Source organism: Mytilus edulis, chromosome 12 (genome assembly GCF_963676685.1).
Source record: "Mytilus edulis chromosome 12, xbMytEdul2.2, whole genome shotgun sequence".
Taxonomy (NCBI): Eukaryota; Metazoa; Mollusca; class Bivalvia; order Mytilida; family Mytilidae; genus Mytilus; species Mytilus edulis.
Genome location: NC_092355.1, coordinates 21,038,211 through 21,055,003, shown reverse-complemented (window position 1 = coordinate 21,055,003; position 16,793 = coordinate 21,038,211). Strand labels below are relative to the sequence as shown.

The 16,793-nt window shown below is 35.4% G+C and overlaps 1 protein-coding gene across 1 annotated transcript; it reads left to right on the top strand.

Annotated features, from left to right (window-relative positions):
* The first annotated feature begins 6,774 nt into the window (after window positions 1–6,774).
* LOC139497503 (uncharacterized) lies at window positions 6,775–15,163 on the top strand. Its single transcript, XM_071285733.1, has 3 exons — window positions 6,775–6,779; window positions 7,305–8,284; window positions 15,054–15,163. The coding sequence occupies exons 1-3, from the start codon at window positions 6,775–6,777 to the stop codon at window positions 15,161–15,163; spliced, it is 1,095 nt and encodes a 364-aa protein (XP_071141834.1).
* Window positions 15,164–16,793: the final 1,630 nt, after the last annotated feature.

Here is a 16,793-nt window from a genome sequence, read left to right as displayed (position 1 = left end):
AATGGTCAGTCGATTGAGATCTGCCTTAGTGTGGCCAGGGGATCTCAAATATCGACTGAGAGGGAGGTCTGGCTTGCATTGGTAGTCGCTACGATGGCCGTTCATTCGTTTGTGAAACGGCTGTTCTGACTCGCCAACATACTGTTTACCACATTTACACTGTAAGAGATACACAACATTTGAAGTCTTGCAATTAACATTGCAAAATATGGTGTATTCTGTACCAGTGGAGTGACTGTTAAAAGTCTGGGTATCCAGTATTTGTTTGCAAGTAAGACATCGTTTATTTCCGCAACCCTTGCACGAGCCCCCAGATGAATAGCCTACTTGAGAGGATAAGTCAGCTCTCACCAGCAAGTCTTTAAGGCTTTTGGGCCTACGGAAAGCCAGTACAGGTGGCTCGGGAAAGATCTTGGATAGTTTAGGATGTTTTTCTATCTCTTTCCAATTTTCGCGGATTAGGTAGGATAAGTTGTCAAATTTTGGATGGTAAATCAACACAAAAGGCACCCTCTTGTTGACCTTTTTGTCTTTATATTGTAAAAGCTCATCTCGGCTGATGTTGTTAGCACGAGAAAAACCTCTATCAATGTCTTTTCTGTTGTAGCCCCGATGTTTAAGGTGACCGCGAAGTTCTTGTAAATTTTTTTTTTGCAATATCTTTGGTGGAGCAAATCCTTTTTATTCGTATGGCCTGGCTGTAGGGAATACTCTTGGTGCAGTGTTAAGAATGACAACTCAAAGGAGATAGATATTGATATATATATATATATTTATATAAAATGTCTGAATAGTAGTCAACGATTTTCCCCACGAGGGCGCTGGATCGTACGAGTAACGATACATGTACACAATAAATAAATTATATAAACGCCTAAAAAATTGTACACAACAACTCCAAATACAAAATAAGATAACTATAAATGTAATTATTTATAAATATTTCGGATAACAGATATCCTTCCTTAGTTATTCTGATGTTAACGAAAACTCTTTAAAAGAGAGCCCAGGTGGTCGTGTGGTCTAGCGAGATGGCTGCAGTGCAGGCGATTTGGTGTCACGATATCACAGTAGCATGGGTTCGAATCCCGGCGAGGGAAGAACCAAAAATTTGCAAAAGCAAATTTACAGATCTAACATTGTTGGATTGATGTTTACACAGCCATGTATCACCATCATTGATGGTGATCCGATGGATACATCTGTTGTAGAGTTGTCACTAACTCAGACGTACTTATATATAGGATCGCCATCAATGATGGTGATACATGGCTGTGTACATAATGTATATACAACTCGTCTAAACATCAACCCAATTGGGTTGATGTTTAGACGAGTTGTATATATATATATAATATATATATATATATCTAAAGGACGGTGTCATATCAACAGACCTCTACTGTAAATCCACAGATAAACATCAGTACCTTTCTTTCCAAAGCTGTCACCCCATCCACTGTACAAAAAGTATCCCGTACAGTCAAGCTCTCAGAGTAAAGCGGATTTGCTCCTCTGAGCAGGCTGTCACGAAACGGTTACAGGAACTTCGCGGATTTTTGACAAAACGAGGTTATAAGAAATTGGACATAGATAAGGGGTTTGCGCGCGCTAACAAAAACAGCCACAATGACCTCTTACAGTACAAACGGAAGAAGCGCAACAAAATAGTACCGTTTGTTCTTACATACAATCCAGCCTTTACTAACCTTTCACGTTTGAGCCGTGCCAATTGGCAAACAAACTATTGCCAAACACCCTAAATTATCCAAGATCTTTCCCAATCCTCCTGTCTTAGCTTTTCGCAGATCAGCAAGTCTGAAAGACTTATTTTTTAGAGCTGACGTCTCCTCAAATAAAAGCTGTTTAATTGCAGGAGGGTGCAAGTCATGTGGTAACAGACGTTGTCTGACTTGTCAACAAATACAAAATACTCAAACATTTACTTGCCACTCGACTGGGTCTGTGTACACTATATTTTGCAATGTAACATGCACAACCCAGAATGTTGTATATCTCCTTCAGTGTCGATGTGGCATGCAGTATGTTGGCGAGACAGAGCAGCCTTTCAACAAACGCATGAATGGTCATCGAAGTGACTACACTTGCAAGCCCGACCTACCCGTAAGTCGTCATTTGAGATTACTTGGGCACACACACGCTGATCTCAAAAACCTTACCATCACAATCATAGACCACAACGAGGGTTGGTCGAAGGTCGACAGAGTCGCTCGGGAAAGATTTTGGATACGAAAGTTACGGACAGTTTCCCCAGAGAGCATAAATGAAAAAACATAGAATGAGTCACTCATTTTCCTGTCATCACTTGTTTGCAGTAACTCCGGCTTCAGTACTGGCTTTACAGTTCGTTTTTTGTAAATACCAGTTTGAATTATAGGGCTCCATTCATTCGGGATGGATATATAAGTACGTAGCCACATTCAATTATTTTACTTCATTAGATAAAACTTATTTTTCTAATCATTATTAAACTGCTATTCGTTGGGGAGGCTTAAATATGTAGTTTCTGTTGCAATTGCCCTACCGTTGTCAAATTTGAAATATTATACCAACTTGGATCGGTTAGGACATTTTTGATTTTTTTGTTTGAGGACTGCCCTCCATGCAGTTATAACATCTAAACTGTCACAACCTTTAGAAATTTAGAGTTGTGCCAGTTCACATCGAAAATAACTATTTTTATTTGGAAAATCGATATCTTTGTAATCTTTGGTGTTTGGAAATTTTAAAAATTGTACCAGCGTCTGTGGTGTTTCCTTAAATTGTATAAATTTCAAGATTTTGAAAAAGTTTCTCAGTTTGAATATATTGACATGATTCATTTGACATCGTGCTATTATTGAAGAAGGATATCTGTTATCCGAAATATCTAATATCTTAGGTCCGAGACCACAATTATTTCGTAGTGCATTTCTTTTAGAACATAAATGTAAATAAAAAAAATCACACCTGCGCTTTCTCAAAGAAACTTTTACAGTGTGTTGTACTACTTTTGGGACAAATTAAATCAAAATTATATAAAACTTCATCGTCTCTAACTCAAAATATGGACAATTTTATCTTTAGGGCGTCTTGAAATCTTTTGACAGCTTCCGAAGTGCTACTTTTCAACCTTTTTCACCTGGTCCAAATCACTACTTTCCTTTAAAATTCTGGACCTAAATTTTTTCACAGTGTAATTTTACCCCCCTACTTGCAATTTGAGGCATTAAACATGGAGAAATAAATTTGGAAGGGATATAAAAATTAATGGCAAGTAACCCACTGTCAACACTAGGGACTATATTTGTGAACAACGAAAATCAAGGGACGACAATTGTGGTCTCGGACCATATGTGTTCATTTTATAGTTATTTAATGGTGATGTTGTACACTTTTTGACTTGTTATATATTATATTTTGTAGTGTACATAATCATATTACATGATCCATCGCCCTGTAAGATTAATTAGTCAATGATAAATCTTACGGGGCGATGGATCATATAAACATGATGCAGTACACTTCAAAATATAATATATAACAAGTCTAAAAGGGTACAAATAAAGGCAACAGTAGTATACCGCTGTTCAAAACTCATAAATCCATGGACAAAAAAACAAAATCGGGATAACAAACTAAAACCGAGGGAAACGCATTAAATATAAGAGGAGAACAACGACATAACACTAAAATGTAACACATATAGACAAAATCCCACGAGAATAACAAATATAACATCACCAAAAAAAAATTAAACGAACAATATGTTAGATATTTCGGATAACAGATATCCTTCCTCGGTAATTGCACGATGACATATGAATCATGTCAATTCAAATTAAGACTCTATCAAAATCTTGAAATTTATACAATTAAGCGAACGCTGGAATTCTAAAATTTCCAAACACGGCGCAAAAACTCCAAAGATATGCCAAAATAAAAATAGTTATTTAGGATGTGAATTGGCACAACTCTAAATTCCCAAAGGTGGTGACAGTTGAGATGTTAAACAATTGCGTGGAAATACAGTCCAAATAAACAGTCCTGACCGATCTAAGCTGGTATAATATTTAAAATATGTCAACGGTAGAGCAATTGCAACAGAGACTGTATATTTAAACATCCCAAAAATATAGTAATTTGATGATAAGAAAAATGAGTAATAAATTTTTATTAAGGTTCAGTAATAGAACGTGGCTGCGTATGTACACACCCCTACCAACTGTAATTAAAACTAGTATAATTGAAAAATTCCTGAAAAGAGTAAGAGTCCAGTACGGAAGCCGGAGTTACTGCACACAAGTGATGGTAGGGAAAATGAGTGACTCTTCTATGTTTTTTCATTAATGCCCTCTGGGGAAACTGTCCTGAGCTTTCTTATCCAAAAACTTTCCCGATCAAGTCTGTCGGCCTTGACCAATACTCGTTGTGATCTATGATAGTAATGGTAAGTTTTTTAAGATCAGCTTGGGCGTCCCCATGTGATCTTAAATGGCGACTTACGGGGAGGTCTGGCTTTCAGGTGTAGTCACTACGATGACCATTCATGCGTTTGTTGAATGGCTGTTCTGTCTCGCCAACATACTGCATGCCACTTCGACACTGCAGAATGTATACCAAATTCTGGGTTTTGCAAGTTCCATTACAAAATATTGTGTACACAGACCCAGTGTACATATATATATATATATATATATATATATATATATATATATAAAATGACTGAATAAATAGTCAACGATCAATCTTACAGGGCGATGGATCATGTAATATGATTCTGTACACTACAAAATATAATATATAACAAGTCAAAAAGGGTACAACATCACCATTAAATAACTATAAAATATACAAATATTAGATATTTCGGATAACAGATATCCTTCTTCAATAATAGCACGATGTCAAATAAATCATGTCAATATATTCAAACTGAGATACTTTTTCTAAATCTTGAATTTATACAATTTAAGCGAACACCACAGACGCTGATACAATTTTAAAATTTCCAAACACGGCGCAAAGATTACTAAGATATGCCAAATGAAAGTAGTTATTTTCGTTGTGAACTGGCACAACTCTAGATTTCCAAAGGTTGTGACAGTTGAGATGTTATAACTGCATTGAGGGCAGTCCTCAAACAAAAAGATCAAAAATGTCCTAACCGATCCAGGATGATATAAATTAGACAACGGTAGGGCAATTACAACAGAAACTACATATTTAAGCCTCCCAAACGAATAGCAGTCTAATAATGATTGAAAAAATAAGTTTTATATAATGAGGTAAAATAATTGAACGTGGCAACGTACTTATACATCATCCCGAATCAATGGAAACCTGTAATTTAAACTGTTATTTTTAAAAATAATTTCGAACTGTAAAGCCAGTACTAAATCCGGCGTTGTTTGAAACAGGTGGTCACAGGAAAATGAAGGACTCGTTCTATGTTTTTTCATTTATGCCCTCTGGGGAAACTGTCCGTAACTTTCTTATCCAAAATCTTTCCCGAGCGACTCTGTCGACCTTCGACCAACCCTCGTTGTGGTCTATGATTGTGATGGTAAGGTTTTTGAGATCAGCTTGTGTGTGTCCAGGTGATCTCAAATGACGACTTACGGGTAGGTCGGGCTTGCAAGTGAAGTCACTTCGATTACCATTCATGCGTTTGTTAAATGGTTGCTCTGTCTCGCCAACATACTGCATGCCACATCGACACTGAAGGAGGTATACAACATTCTGGGTTTTGCAAGTTACATTGCAATATATAGTGTACACAGACCCAGTCGAGTGGCAAGTGAATGTTTGAGTATTCAGTATTTGTTGACAAGTCAGGCAACGTCTGTTACCACATGACTTGCACCATCCTGCAATTGAACAGCTTTTATTTGAGGAGACGTCAGCTCTAACAAATAAGTCTTTCAGACTTGCTGGTCTCCGAAAAGCTAAGACAGGAGGATTGGGAAAGATCTTGGATAATTTAGGGTGTTTGGCAATAGTTTGCCAATTGGCACGGATCAAACGTGAAAGGTTATTAAAGGCTGGATTGTATGTAAGAACAAACGGGACTATTTTGCTGCGCTTCTTCCGTTTGTACTGTAAGAGGTCATTGCGGCTGTTATTGTTAGCGCGCGCAAACCCCTTATCTATGTCCAATTTCTTATAACCTCGTTTTGTCAAAAATCCGCGAAGTTCCTGTAACCGTTTCGTGACAGCCTCCTCAGAGGAGCAAATCCGCTTGACTCTGAGAGCTTGACTGTACGGGATACTTTTTGTACAGTGTTTGGGGTGACAGCTTTGGGGAGAAAGGTATTGATGTTTATCTGTGGGTTTACAATAGAGGTCTGTTGATATGACACCGTACTTTATAGATGTGGTTGTGTCTAAGAAAGATATCTTAGAGTCGGAAATTTCATACGTAAATTTAATTGAATGGTGGGCATTGTTTGCATGTCTGATGAAATCATCCAGTTTTTGTTGAGATTCAATCCATTTCATGTCAACATCATCAATGAAACGGAACCAAGACAAAGGTTTGGATAAAGATGCTGCAATAATTGGTTTTTCTAATTTGCCCATGAAAATATTGGCGTAAGACGGTGCCATTTTCGTCCCCATCGCTGTCCCGTTAATTTGAAGGTAATGATCACCATTAAAAGTGAAATTGTTGCATTTCAGGACCAGAGTTAGTAGCTGGACTAAACATTCAGTAGGTGGTTCTAAAATGTTGCGAGAGTCCCATATTTCCCTACAAGATTGTATGCCGTCATCATGAGGTATGTTGGTATACAATGAGGTGACATCTAAAGTGACAAGGAGGGTTTCCGGAGGAAGAGGGTTCATGGATTCCATTTTACGAAGATAATCTGTAGTGTCTTGAATGTGGGAGGGGAGATTTTCTACATGAGATCTTAAATGAAAATCGACGAATTCCGAGATTTTCTCAGTCGGATGGCCGTTTGCGGATACAATGGGTCTACCAGGGTTGTTAACCTTGTGTATTTTGAGAAGAAGATACAATCGACCAGACTTGGCATTCTCTTGCTTTAAATAACCAATTGTATCCTCATCTATGTGACCGTCATTGTACATGGTTTGTAACGCAGTGATAATTTTGGAGCTAAACTCGGAAGAAGGGTCATAGTCTAGCTTCTTATAAAATCTCTCATCAGAGAGCTGACGCACTGCTTCCGCGATGTAGTTAGCTTTGTCCATTATCACAACGGCACTGCCCTTGTCTGCTGGTTTTATCACAATATCATCTCGGTTTCTCAGCGATTGTGTGGCTTTTTTCTCGTCAGACGAGACGAGAACCCTGACGAGAAAAAAGCCATACAATCGCTGAGAAACCGAGATGATATTGTGATAAAACCAGCAGACAAGGGCAGTGCCGTTGTGATAATGGACAAAGCTAACTACATCGCGGAAGCAGTGCGTCAGCTCTCTGATGAGATATTTTATAAGAAACTAGACTATGACCCTACTTCCGAGTTTAGCTCCAAAATTATCACTGCGTTACAAACCATGTACAATGACGGTCACATAGATGAGGATACAATTGGTTATTTCAAGCCAGAGAATGCCAAGCCTGGTCGATTGTATCTTCTTCCCAAAATACACAAGGTTAACAACCCTGGTAGACCCATTGTATCCGCAAACGGCCATCCGACTGAGAAAATCTCGGAATTCGTCGATTTTCATTTAAGATCTCATGTAGAAAATCTTCCCTCCCACATTCAAGACACTACAGATTATCTTCGTAAAATGGAATCCATGAACCCTCTTCCTCCGGACACCCTCCTTGTCACTTTAGATGTCACCTCATTGTATACCAACATACCTCATGATGACGGCATACAATCTTGTAGGGAAATATGGGACTCTCGAAACATTTTAGAACCACCTACTGAATGTTTAGTCCAGCTACTAACTCTGGTCCTGAAATGCAACAATTTCACCTTTAATGGTGATCATTACCTTCAAATTAACGGGACAGCGATGGGGACGAAAATGGCACCGTCTTACGCCAATATTTTCATGGGCAAATTAGAAAAACAAATTATTGCAGCATCTTTATCCAAACCTTTGTCTTGGTTCCGTTTCATTGATGATGTTGACATGAAATGGATTGAATCTCAACAAAAACTGGATGATTTCATCAGATATGCAAACAATGCCCACCATTCAATTAAATTTACGTATGAAATTTCCGACTCTAAGATATCTTTCTTAGACACAACCACATCTATAAAGGACGGTGTCATATCAACAGACCTCTATTGTAAACCCACAGATAAACATCAATACCTTTCTCCCCAAAGCTGTCACCCAAAACACTGTACAAAAAGTATCCCGTACAGTCAAGCTCTCAGAGTCAAGCGGATTTGCTCCTCTGAGGAGGCTGTCACGAAACGGTTACAGGAACTTCGCGGATTTTTGACAAAACGAGGTTATAAGAAATTGGACATAGATAAGGGGTTTGCGCGCGCTAACAATAACAGCCGCAATGACCTCTTACAATACAAACGGAAGAAGCGCAGCAAAATAGTCCCGTTTGTTCTTACATACAATCCAGCCTTTAATAACCTTTCACGTTTGATCCGTGCCAATTGGCAAACTATTGCCAAACACCCTAAATTATCCAAGATCTTTCCCAATCCTCCTGTCTTAGCTTTTCGGAGACCAGCAAGTCTGAAAGACTTATTTGTTAGAGCTGACGTCTCCTCAAATAAAAGCTGTTCAATTGCAGGATGGTGCAAGTCATGTGGTAACAGACGTTGCCTGACTTGTCAACAAATACTGAATACTCAAACATTCACTTGCCACTCGACTGGGTCTGTGTACACTATATATTGCAATGTAACTTGCAAAACCCAGAATGTTGTATTATACCTCCTTCAGTGTCGATGTGGCATGCAGTATGTTGGCGAGACAGAGCAACCATTTAACAAACGCATGAATGGTCATCGAAGTGACTACACTTGCAAGCCCGACCTACCCGTAAGTCGTCATTTGAGATCACCTGGACACACACAAGCTGATCTCAAAAACCTTACCATCACAATCATAGACCACAACGAGGGTTGGTCGAAGGTCGACAGAGTCGCTCGGGAAAGATTTTGGATAAGAAAGTTACGGACAGTTTCCCCAGAGGGCATAAATGAAAAAACATAGAACGAGTCCTTCATTTTCCTGTGACCACCTGTTTCAAACAACGCCGGATGTAGTACTGGCTTTACAGTTCGAAATTATTTTTAAAAATAACAGTTTAAATTATAGGTTTCCATTGATTCGGGATGATGTATAAATAAGTACGTTGCCACGTTCACGGAGGCTTAAATATGTAGTTTCTGTTGTAATTGCCCTACCGTTGTCTAATTTATACCATCCTGGATCGGTTAGGACATTTTTGATCTTTTTGTTTGAGGACTGCCCTCAATGCAGTTATAACATCTCAACTGTCACAACCTTTGGAAATCTAGAGTTGTGCCAGTTCACAACGAGAATAACTACTTTCATTTTGGCATATCTTAGTAATCTTTGCGCCGTGTTTGGAAATTTTAAAATTGTATCAGCGTATCGCTTAGCCTCATGTCCAGCGGTCTAGACCACTCGACCACATCCGCTATATTAAAATATAACTTCAATAGTCGTAGTGTTACCTTGTCACGGAAGGCTAATCTAGAGATAGACATGAGACACGTGTTTTTTTAAATGCCTATAAATAGCAGCACATGACATACAAATCTATGACAGTGTGGATTAATCAGTACAGAGATTAATTCAATCACACACATACAATTATAGATTGCCTAACACTGTATTTTTACACACTTTTTAGTACGTAAATATTAGAATCTTTTAAATATTTACAAAACGATAAAAATATACACAATATTTCTCTAATAAAACTAGCTTTATCAAGTGTGCATCTATTCAGGTGAAATTGGATGAACATGATAAGAACTTTTGCAGGTCAGTACATTTACATGTTGCACTTGAATTTAGCTCCCTTGAAAATAATACATAACTTGGATGAAGTTCAAGATTATTTACAAAATTAGTATTTGAAGTATGCAACGTTCAATGTTTTAAAATTGATGTTTTGGGGTATAAACTTAGTTTTCATCCAATAAATAATGCTACTATTCTTGATTTTATTAAAAAAAGATACTATTTTATTTGAAATCAATTATTGTTACCATCTTAAGACAAGTATTCTTATTAGAATTGAGATATATTAAGAGTTTTTTTGTGGAATTAGAATGCAGTTATTGCTTTATTTTGAAATAAATAATTAACCGCCATAAGATTGCAGTACTTTGTGTACATCAGGATTGATTGTTCTTCATAAAATATGTTTACTTTGAGGAAAAAAGACATTACGTTTTTGTACGCGTTGCCTGATGTTAAATGCAAATAAGTCTTCTCATATTGTATCTGCAATTGCAATCAGTTGTTATAAAAGCCTTTTTATGACTAATTTTGTATAAAATGTGAATATTTGAAGGATAAGTATGTATTTACTTTTGATTTTGTTGAACCATAATGCAATCATTTCTTCATTTGAATGGGAATTATTGTCAACCATTGGATTTTTGTACTTTTTATAGTTTAGAATAATTTGTTTCATAAAATAAAAATAATGTCAGAGAAATCATACTCAAATTGTATTCGCATTGTTTAAAATAACCAAGATTAATTTTTTTTCTTATTAAAAATCATACTATTTTATTTGAAATCAGTTATTTTGAACATTTCAAGATACGTCTTTCAATTAGAATTTAGATATGATAAGATTTAAGATACTTAAACTTTTATTTTTGTGGAATGAGAATGCAGTCAGTTATTGCTTTATTTTGATACATGTGCAAATTATAAACCGCAATATGATGTAAGTACTTTTTATACATCAGCATTGGTTGTTTTTTAGAATATGTTTATTTCTAGGAAAAAGATACTAAATTTCAAATAGTTGCCTAAAATGCAAATATTTCTTCTCATATTGAAAAATATTGTAAATTCTAATTGAAAGACGTATCTTGAAATGTTTAAAATAACTGATTTCAAATAAAATAGTATCCTTATTATCTTAAAATTCTTTAAAATTGGATTTTGGTACTTTTTATTGTTTAGGAATGATTTTTTTTTATTTAGGAAAAAAGGAATATCAGAAAATATAATGTAATATTGTTTACATTGATTAAAATTATTCGTATGTCTTATTTAAAAATAAAAAGAGTTTTTTTTTTTATGTAATTTGTTTTTTTAAAGGCTTCGATTGTGACAGGAATAGAGAAAGTCCTTGATTGTGTTTATTTTAAAGAATTTTAAGATAATAAGGATGCAAATTTAAAATATTGAAACTAATAGACTTAAATTTACAGCAACTGATTCTTTCATTTCGTTTTCCCGAGTATTTTTGGAAACTTATAAAATCAAAATCGCGATATAGACACCGTTTTAGAACTCGCCGGGTTCGGAAATATATAATCTAAATAAAAACGGAAATGACCATTCTTCAATAATGATATTCTAATTTAGGGTTTTATCTGTATATTTCTTTTCGTTACAACTCATAAAACTTTGCTAAATAATTAATAAAATAATGTATCAGTTGTAATTGAACGTTCGTATTTCACGGGTCGCCATTTTAATTAAATTAAACAAAACTCAGATTCCGTAATTTGTATTAGTTTATCATATTACGTAGTAGAGTTCAATCCGTCAGCAAGGTCGATCGGTACCATTCGTCCGATCAGTCAGATCAGTCAATTACTTTTATTATAAGTCTGACGGATTACTGACGTGAGTTTGACGCGAACTTGACTGATCGGTGACTGGTCGATGACCGCTGATTGATCGCTAAAACAGTAACACCTTAGGTTGCAAGCACTGTAGGACATAAAAGAGGGACGGAAGATACCAAAGGGACAATCAACATAACAGTTGCATGGCATATCCTATCACTATAGCAATCATGACGTTACTTTGGCGACGTCACACATCACCCGTATCAAGCCCGAGTAAAATACTCCTCGAAAAAGCATTGTCAACCTTGGCTTCGCCACGGTTTACAATGTTTTCTCGGGGCTACAATCTGCTCTATCACCCTCTCAGCTTTGTGTTATTTATAAAATAACCTCAAGGTGATCAAAGAAAACAACAATGGCACCTAATTACGTTGTAAGTTTTGAAAATTCCTATGTAGATGTATGTTTTGACAATACCTATATATATATATATATATATGTAAAATAGTGTTGTCCGATTCTTAATGAAATTCATTACGATATTATTAAAATACCTCGAATGGATATTAACTGAGGTGCAATAACTATATTTTCCAATTTCTTTATTTCGTGCATCATGTTCATCAGATAGCCAGTAAAGTTTACAAAATCACAATTAAACCATTATCATGCAGAATTATCGAACGTAGTTATGACTGGAATAGTTGCAGATGTAATAGTTTTTCGCGCTTTTCACAAAAAAATGCAAATTTTGCAGAACTCGTTTTTCCAAAACATTATATTCACCCCACATGTACCCAGTTATATAATAGTTCGGTGTGAGCCAAGGCTCTGTGTTGAAATCAAATGAAACAATCGAACATGTATTGGCCGGAAATACTGATCATACACAAACGCAAAGTTTTAAAAACTACGAGTCATTACTGACAATACACAGAAGTTTAGCTTTTTATTACTTAAAATCATATAGACGTACTGTCCAAAAACATATCATAATACATGTGGAACACCACCGCTGTTTTATGTTGTATTTGATATTATGTGATGGTGATCTGTTTTTGAACCGATTTGCATATGTTCTTTGTTTTAAGTGCATCATATGTATGTCGAAATCCATTGAGTTGAAGTTAAATTAAAGTTCCAGTTGTTGTGTAGAGTTATTTGATAAGAAATAGTGGATCAACAGGCAAAAAAAACATAAGGAGGATATCCTTTAACCACTTGTTCTGGCAGGGTTTTTTCTCCCGTAGTTCTCAAGTGGTAGCAGTATAATATTAAATTTACGACAGAATCCACGAAACATTGTGTCTCGTGTGTTATTTTTACTGTCAGAGTTAAATGAAAATTCACAAAAATAATGAACCCCGAGGAAACTTCAAAACAGACAGTCCGTAATCAAATGGCAAAATCAAAAGATCATACACATCAAACGAATGAATATCAAATGTAATAGTCCTGACTTGGTCGAGGCATTGATTTATTTGGAAAAAAATGGTGAACAAAACAATTCGGTAATATTTACTGCATAAAAACTGATGAAAATAAGGAGATTTGGTATGATTGCCATTGGAACAACCATTAATCTCATACTAAATTACGCAAAAGAGAACAACTATATGCCACTGTGTGTCTGATAAACAATGAGAAAAACCCATGCCGCATAGTTAGCAATAAAACTATATCAAATTTCAAATTTAAACAAACTAGAAACCTAACGATGTAAATAATAAAGACGGTGACGCCACTACCGATGACGGAGTAAAAGCTTGCTTTGTTTCACTTCTGGAGATTGGGGTGGACTAAAAGACCAACAATTAATTCCAACAAAATATTCACCTATTAATATGATAATTTGAATACGAATATCAATCTTTAATTTTTATATATTGCATTTTCTGATTAATTTCGTGGAATAACTGTTGCATATGTTACGACGGATATGATCCAATTGTCGTAGCCACAATCCCGTCATCTTTTCCTCAATGTGACCTTTTGAATAGGACCAAATAACTGGAATTGAACTAATCACGACAAAAAGCAACACATTGAATTGGATCTGCTTACCATGCGGTGGACCCCAGATCATTCTCTAATTTGATAAAGTTCAATTCCCCAGTCATACCAATCTATTAAATTGCGTCAATTAGAACTGTCTTTTATACATATTTTTTCCCGTTGTGCTGTTTCACTTCTGTCTCAGGATATGGTTAGAGTTGAGCGCTTCAGCACCGCAACATTCTTTATGCAAGTGCCTGAATGGTCATTGTTGTTCATGTGTGTCAATATTGATCTAATGCGGGGTTCACACATTGCCGGTACGACACGAAAAATGAAAAAAGTATTACTATCCTTAATTATCTGGAATGTCCTCTCATTGTCTGAACGCAGTCTTTTAAGTTCGTTACAGATTCCTACCGGTCGGGAAGGGCCTGAATAGTTCAGCGAGGCGCCCCGACAGTTAATGCGTCCCGTAACATTCGGGGAAACTTAGCCGATTTTGTCTAGTCGGGTTACAATCGTGCCTATGTCGTAACAGATTCTACTGTATCGGATCAGATCCTAATAATGTTCTGTGTATATTGGACGATGTCCTGTGAACAGAAGTGATCTGAAGAAATTTTTTATTGCTGTTTTTCTGCCGATTGAGTTCAGATTGCTTCCAGACCGTTTTGCCGAAACCGTTCCGGAACAGTCCCGTTAATAATACGAAATTCGTCAATGATACCTACGTCAGAGTCCCGACAATTACAGAATACAAAACGACTGAGACCAGAAAAAGTCGTTTGCAATGCGATAGAGCGGACCGTGATAGGATTACGTTCCGCCATTACCGAGTATGCTGACAGTTTTCGAACGAATAACTTTCGTCAGCGTCGGTTTAATGTCTGGTCAATGTCTGATCTCTGTCGGATTACATTCGGTAGAAACTGGACGCAGTCGTGACAGACTCAGTCGATTTTTTCCAGGCGAAAGATACAAATTGGATTAGAAGGGGGTTGAGAACGGGATTGTCGGGATAAATTCGCTTGGAAACGGTTGAATATCGACGCTTCCTGAACAATATCTGATTGTTGTCGTGATTAAATTATTTGTTTTTCAAATTTTGATTAAAGTTTGAATTTCCGTTCACGATTCACAGGATCTTGATCAGACTTTTGACAAATTTTAATCGTGAAAGGTCCTGTCAAGGACGGCTGTAAAAATCATGAATGTGTGACCCCAGCTTAAGACTTGTAAAGTATTTTGTTAGACATAATGCCTTTAATTTGCCCGTTTGTTTTTTTGATAATTTTACAGATGAAAGTGTAAATCATTACAATATTTTGGATGGGGATTTTAACTGTAAACTTGACAAAACAAACCACAGAAATCCTTCTCATAATCGTGATGATATTGGAAGGAAGTAATAACTTTTTATCATCACAATATGATCTAACGGATATATGGAAGATGAAATACAAAGAGGCCAGGTCAGATAATCAATATAAATACAATAAAAAGTGAAGAATTAAAGAATGCATCAGAAATTTTGCGGGAAACCTGTTAAAATGAAACAAAATTGTTTTGAAAAAAAATCAAGATTGGTGGGATGACATCAAATTTAAAAAAAAAAAAGGTTCACAAATGAGGTAAGTTAAAGCTTCAACAAAAATACTCAAAAAAGTTATGTTATTAAATTTCAACAGAAAACTCAAATTAAATAGTATCACTTTGGGGAGGTATAAAATATGATATCAAAAATATAATCACTAATAAAACGCTAAAGTTAAAACAAACCAAAAGCGTCAAAAATAAGGACTCGTGTGAAATTGGCGGAAGGAGGAGAAAATCATGAAGCTACTTTTTCAATCTCGAAAAGCAGAACTGAAAAAATTAAATATTGGAGTCAAATAAAAAGAGAAAATGGGCAGATATAACGAAATACTAAATAAACTTAAATTTTACTCAAATTTATATATCATCAAGGGGTGGAATTTGCGAAGTGCTTTTAAAAGATTGAACAAGCAACATCAAAAAAAAAACTAAATGCATGGCGACGACTAAAATTACTTAACGTGATATTACCGCGAAGTACATATCGAAAGTTTTAACAATTATAAAATCAATAAATCATAAGGGATCCAGGATCATATCTGAGTTTTGTATTATGTTTTGAAATATAATACAAACTAAATTGTGGACGTTATTACAAATAACATCAAATAAATAAACATTGTCGCACTTACAATATAAACACTATAAACTGCTCAGATTCTAAAAAAGACCATATATTAGTTATAATCGCTTTAAAAAAGGCCAAATCAAATCAAATAAAGATTTGACATTTAAATTATTTTAGTTAAGAATAAAGTTAACTGAGACCCTTACATGTAAACAAAAATTAGAATTGTGTATTAGCGGGTATACGAATAAGCCAAAAATTGATATGAATAGAAAAAAATCAATGGAAATGTATAAACAGGATTACATTTACTGAAAACAGACTGCAAATATTGCATATGTCAAACGGAAAATACCATTTATATGATGCAAATAATAACATTGGAACTCTTGACCATTTATTTCATCACTGTAACAATATAAAACCATTGATAGAAATCTACATCTTTGTAACTTGATGAATAACGGCACTCGTTGAAAAAGATATTCTATAAGGAATCTGTACATATAATTCGATTAATACCATGGTTAACGAAATAAAAAAATAATTATTTCAAATGATTTATTTGGAAAATACATTATAAATGCTAACTCAATTCGATAAAATTAGACTGAATATGCATTCTATACAGGCTCTGTTTGAATTTCATATGAAAAACGAATAAATACTACTCTTGCTACGCTCGAATAAAAAAGGACATTGACAGTATGAAAGTTGTTATCTTTATCGAAAGAATGTAGGAAGATATACCTAGATATACTGCTCTTAACCATAGGTGTGTTCGATTTCATATAAAATAATCTTATATAAAATCTAGTGAACAATATGCCATTTTTACACAGAAAACTAATATTTTAAAGTAATGCATATAAGAA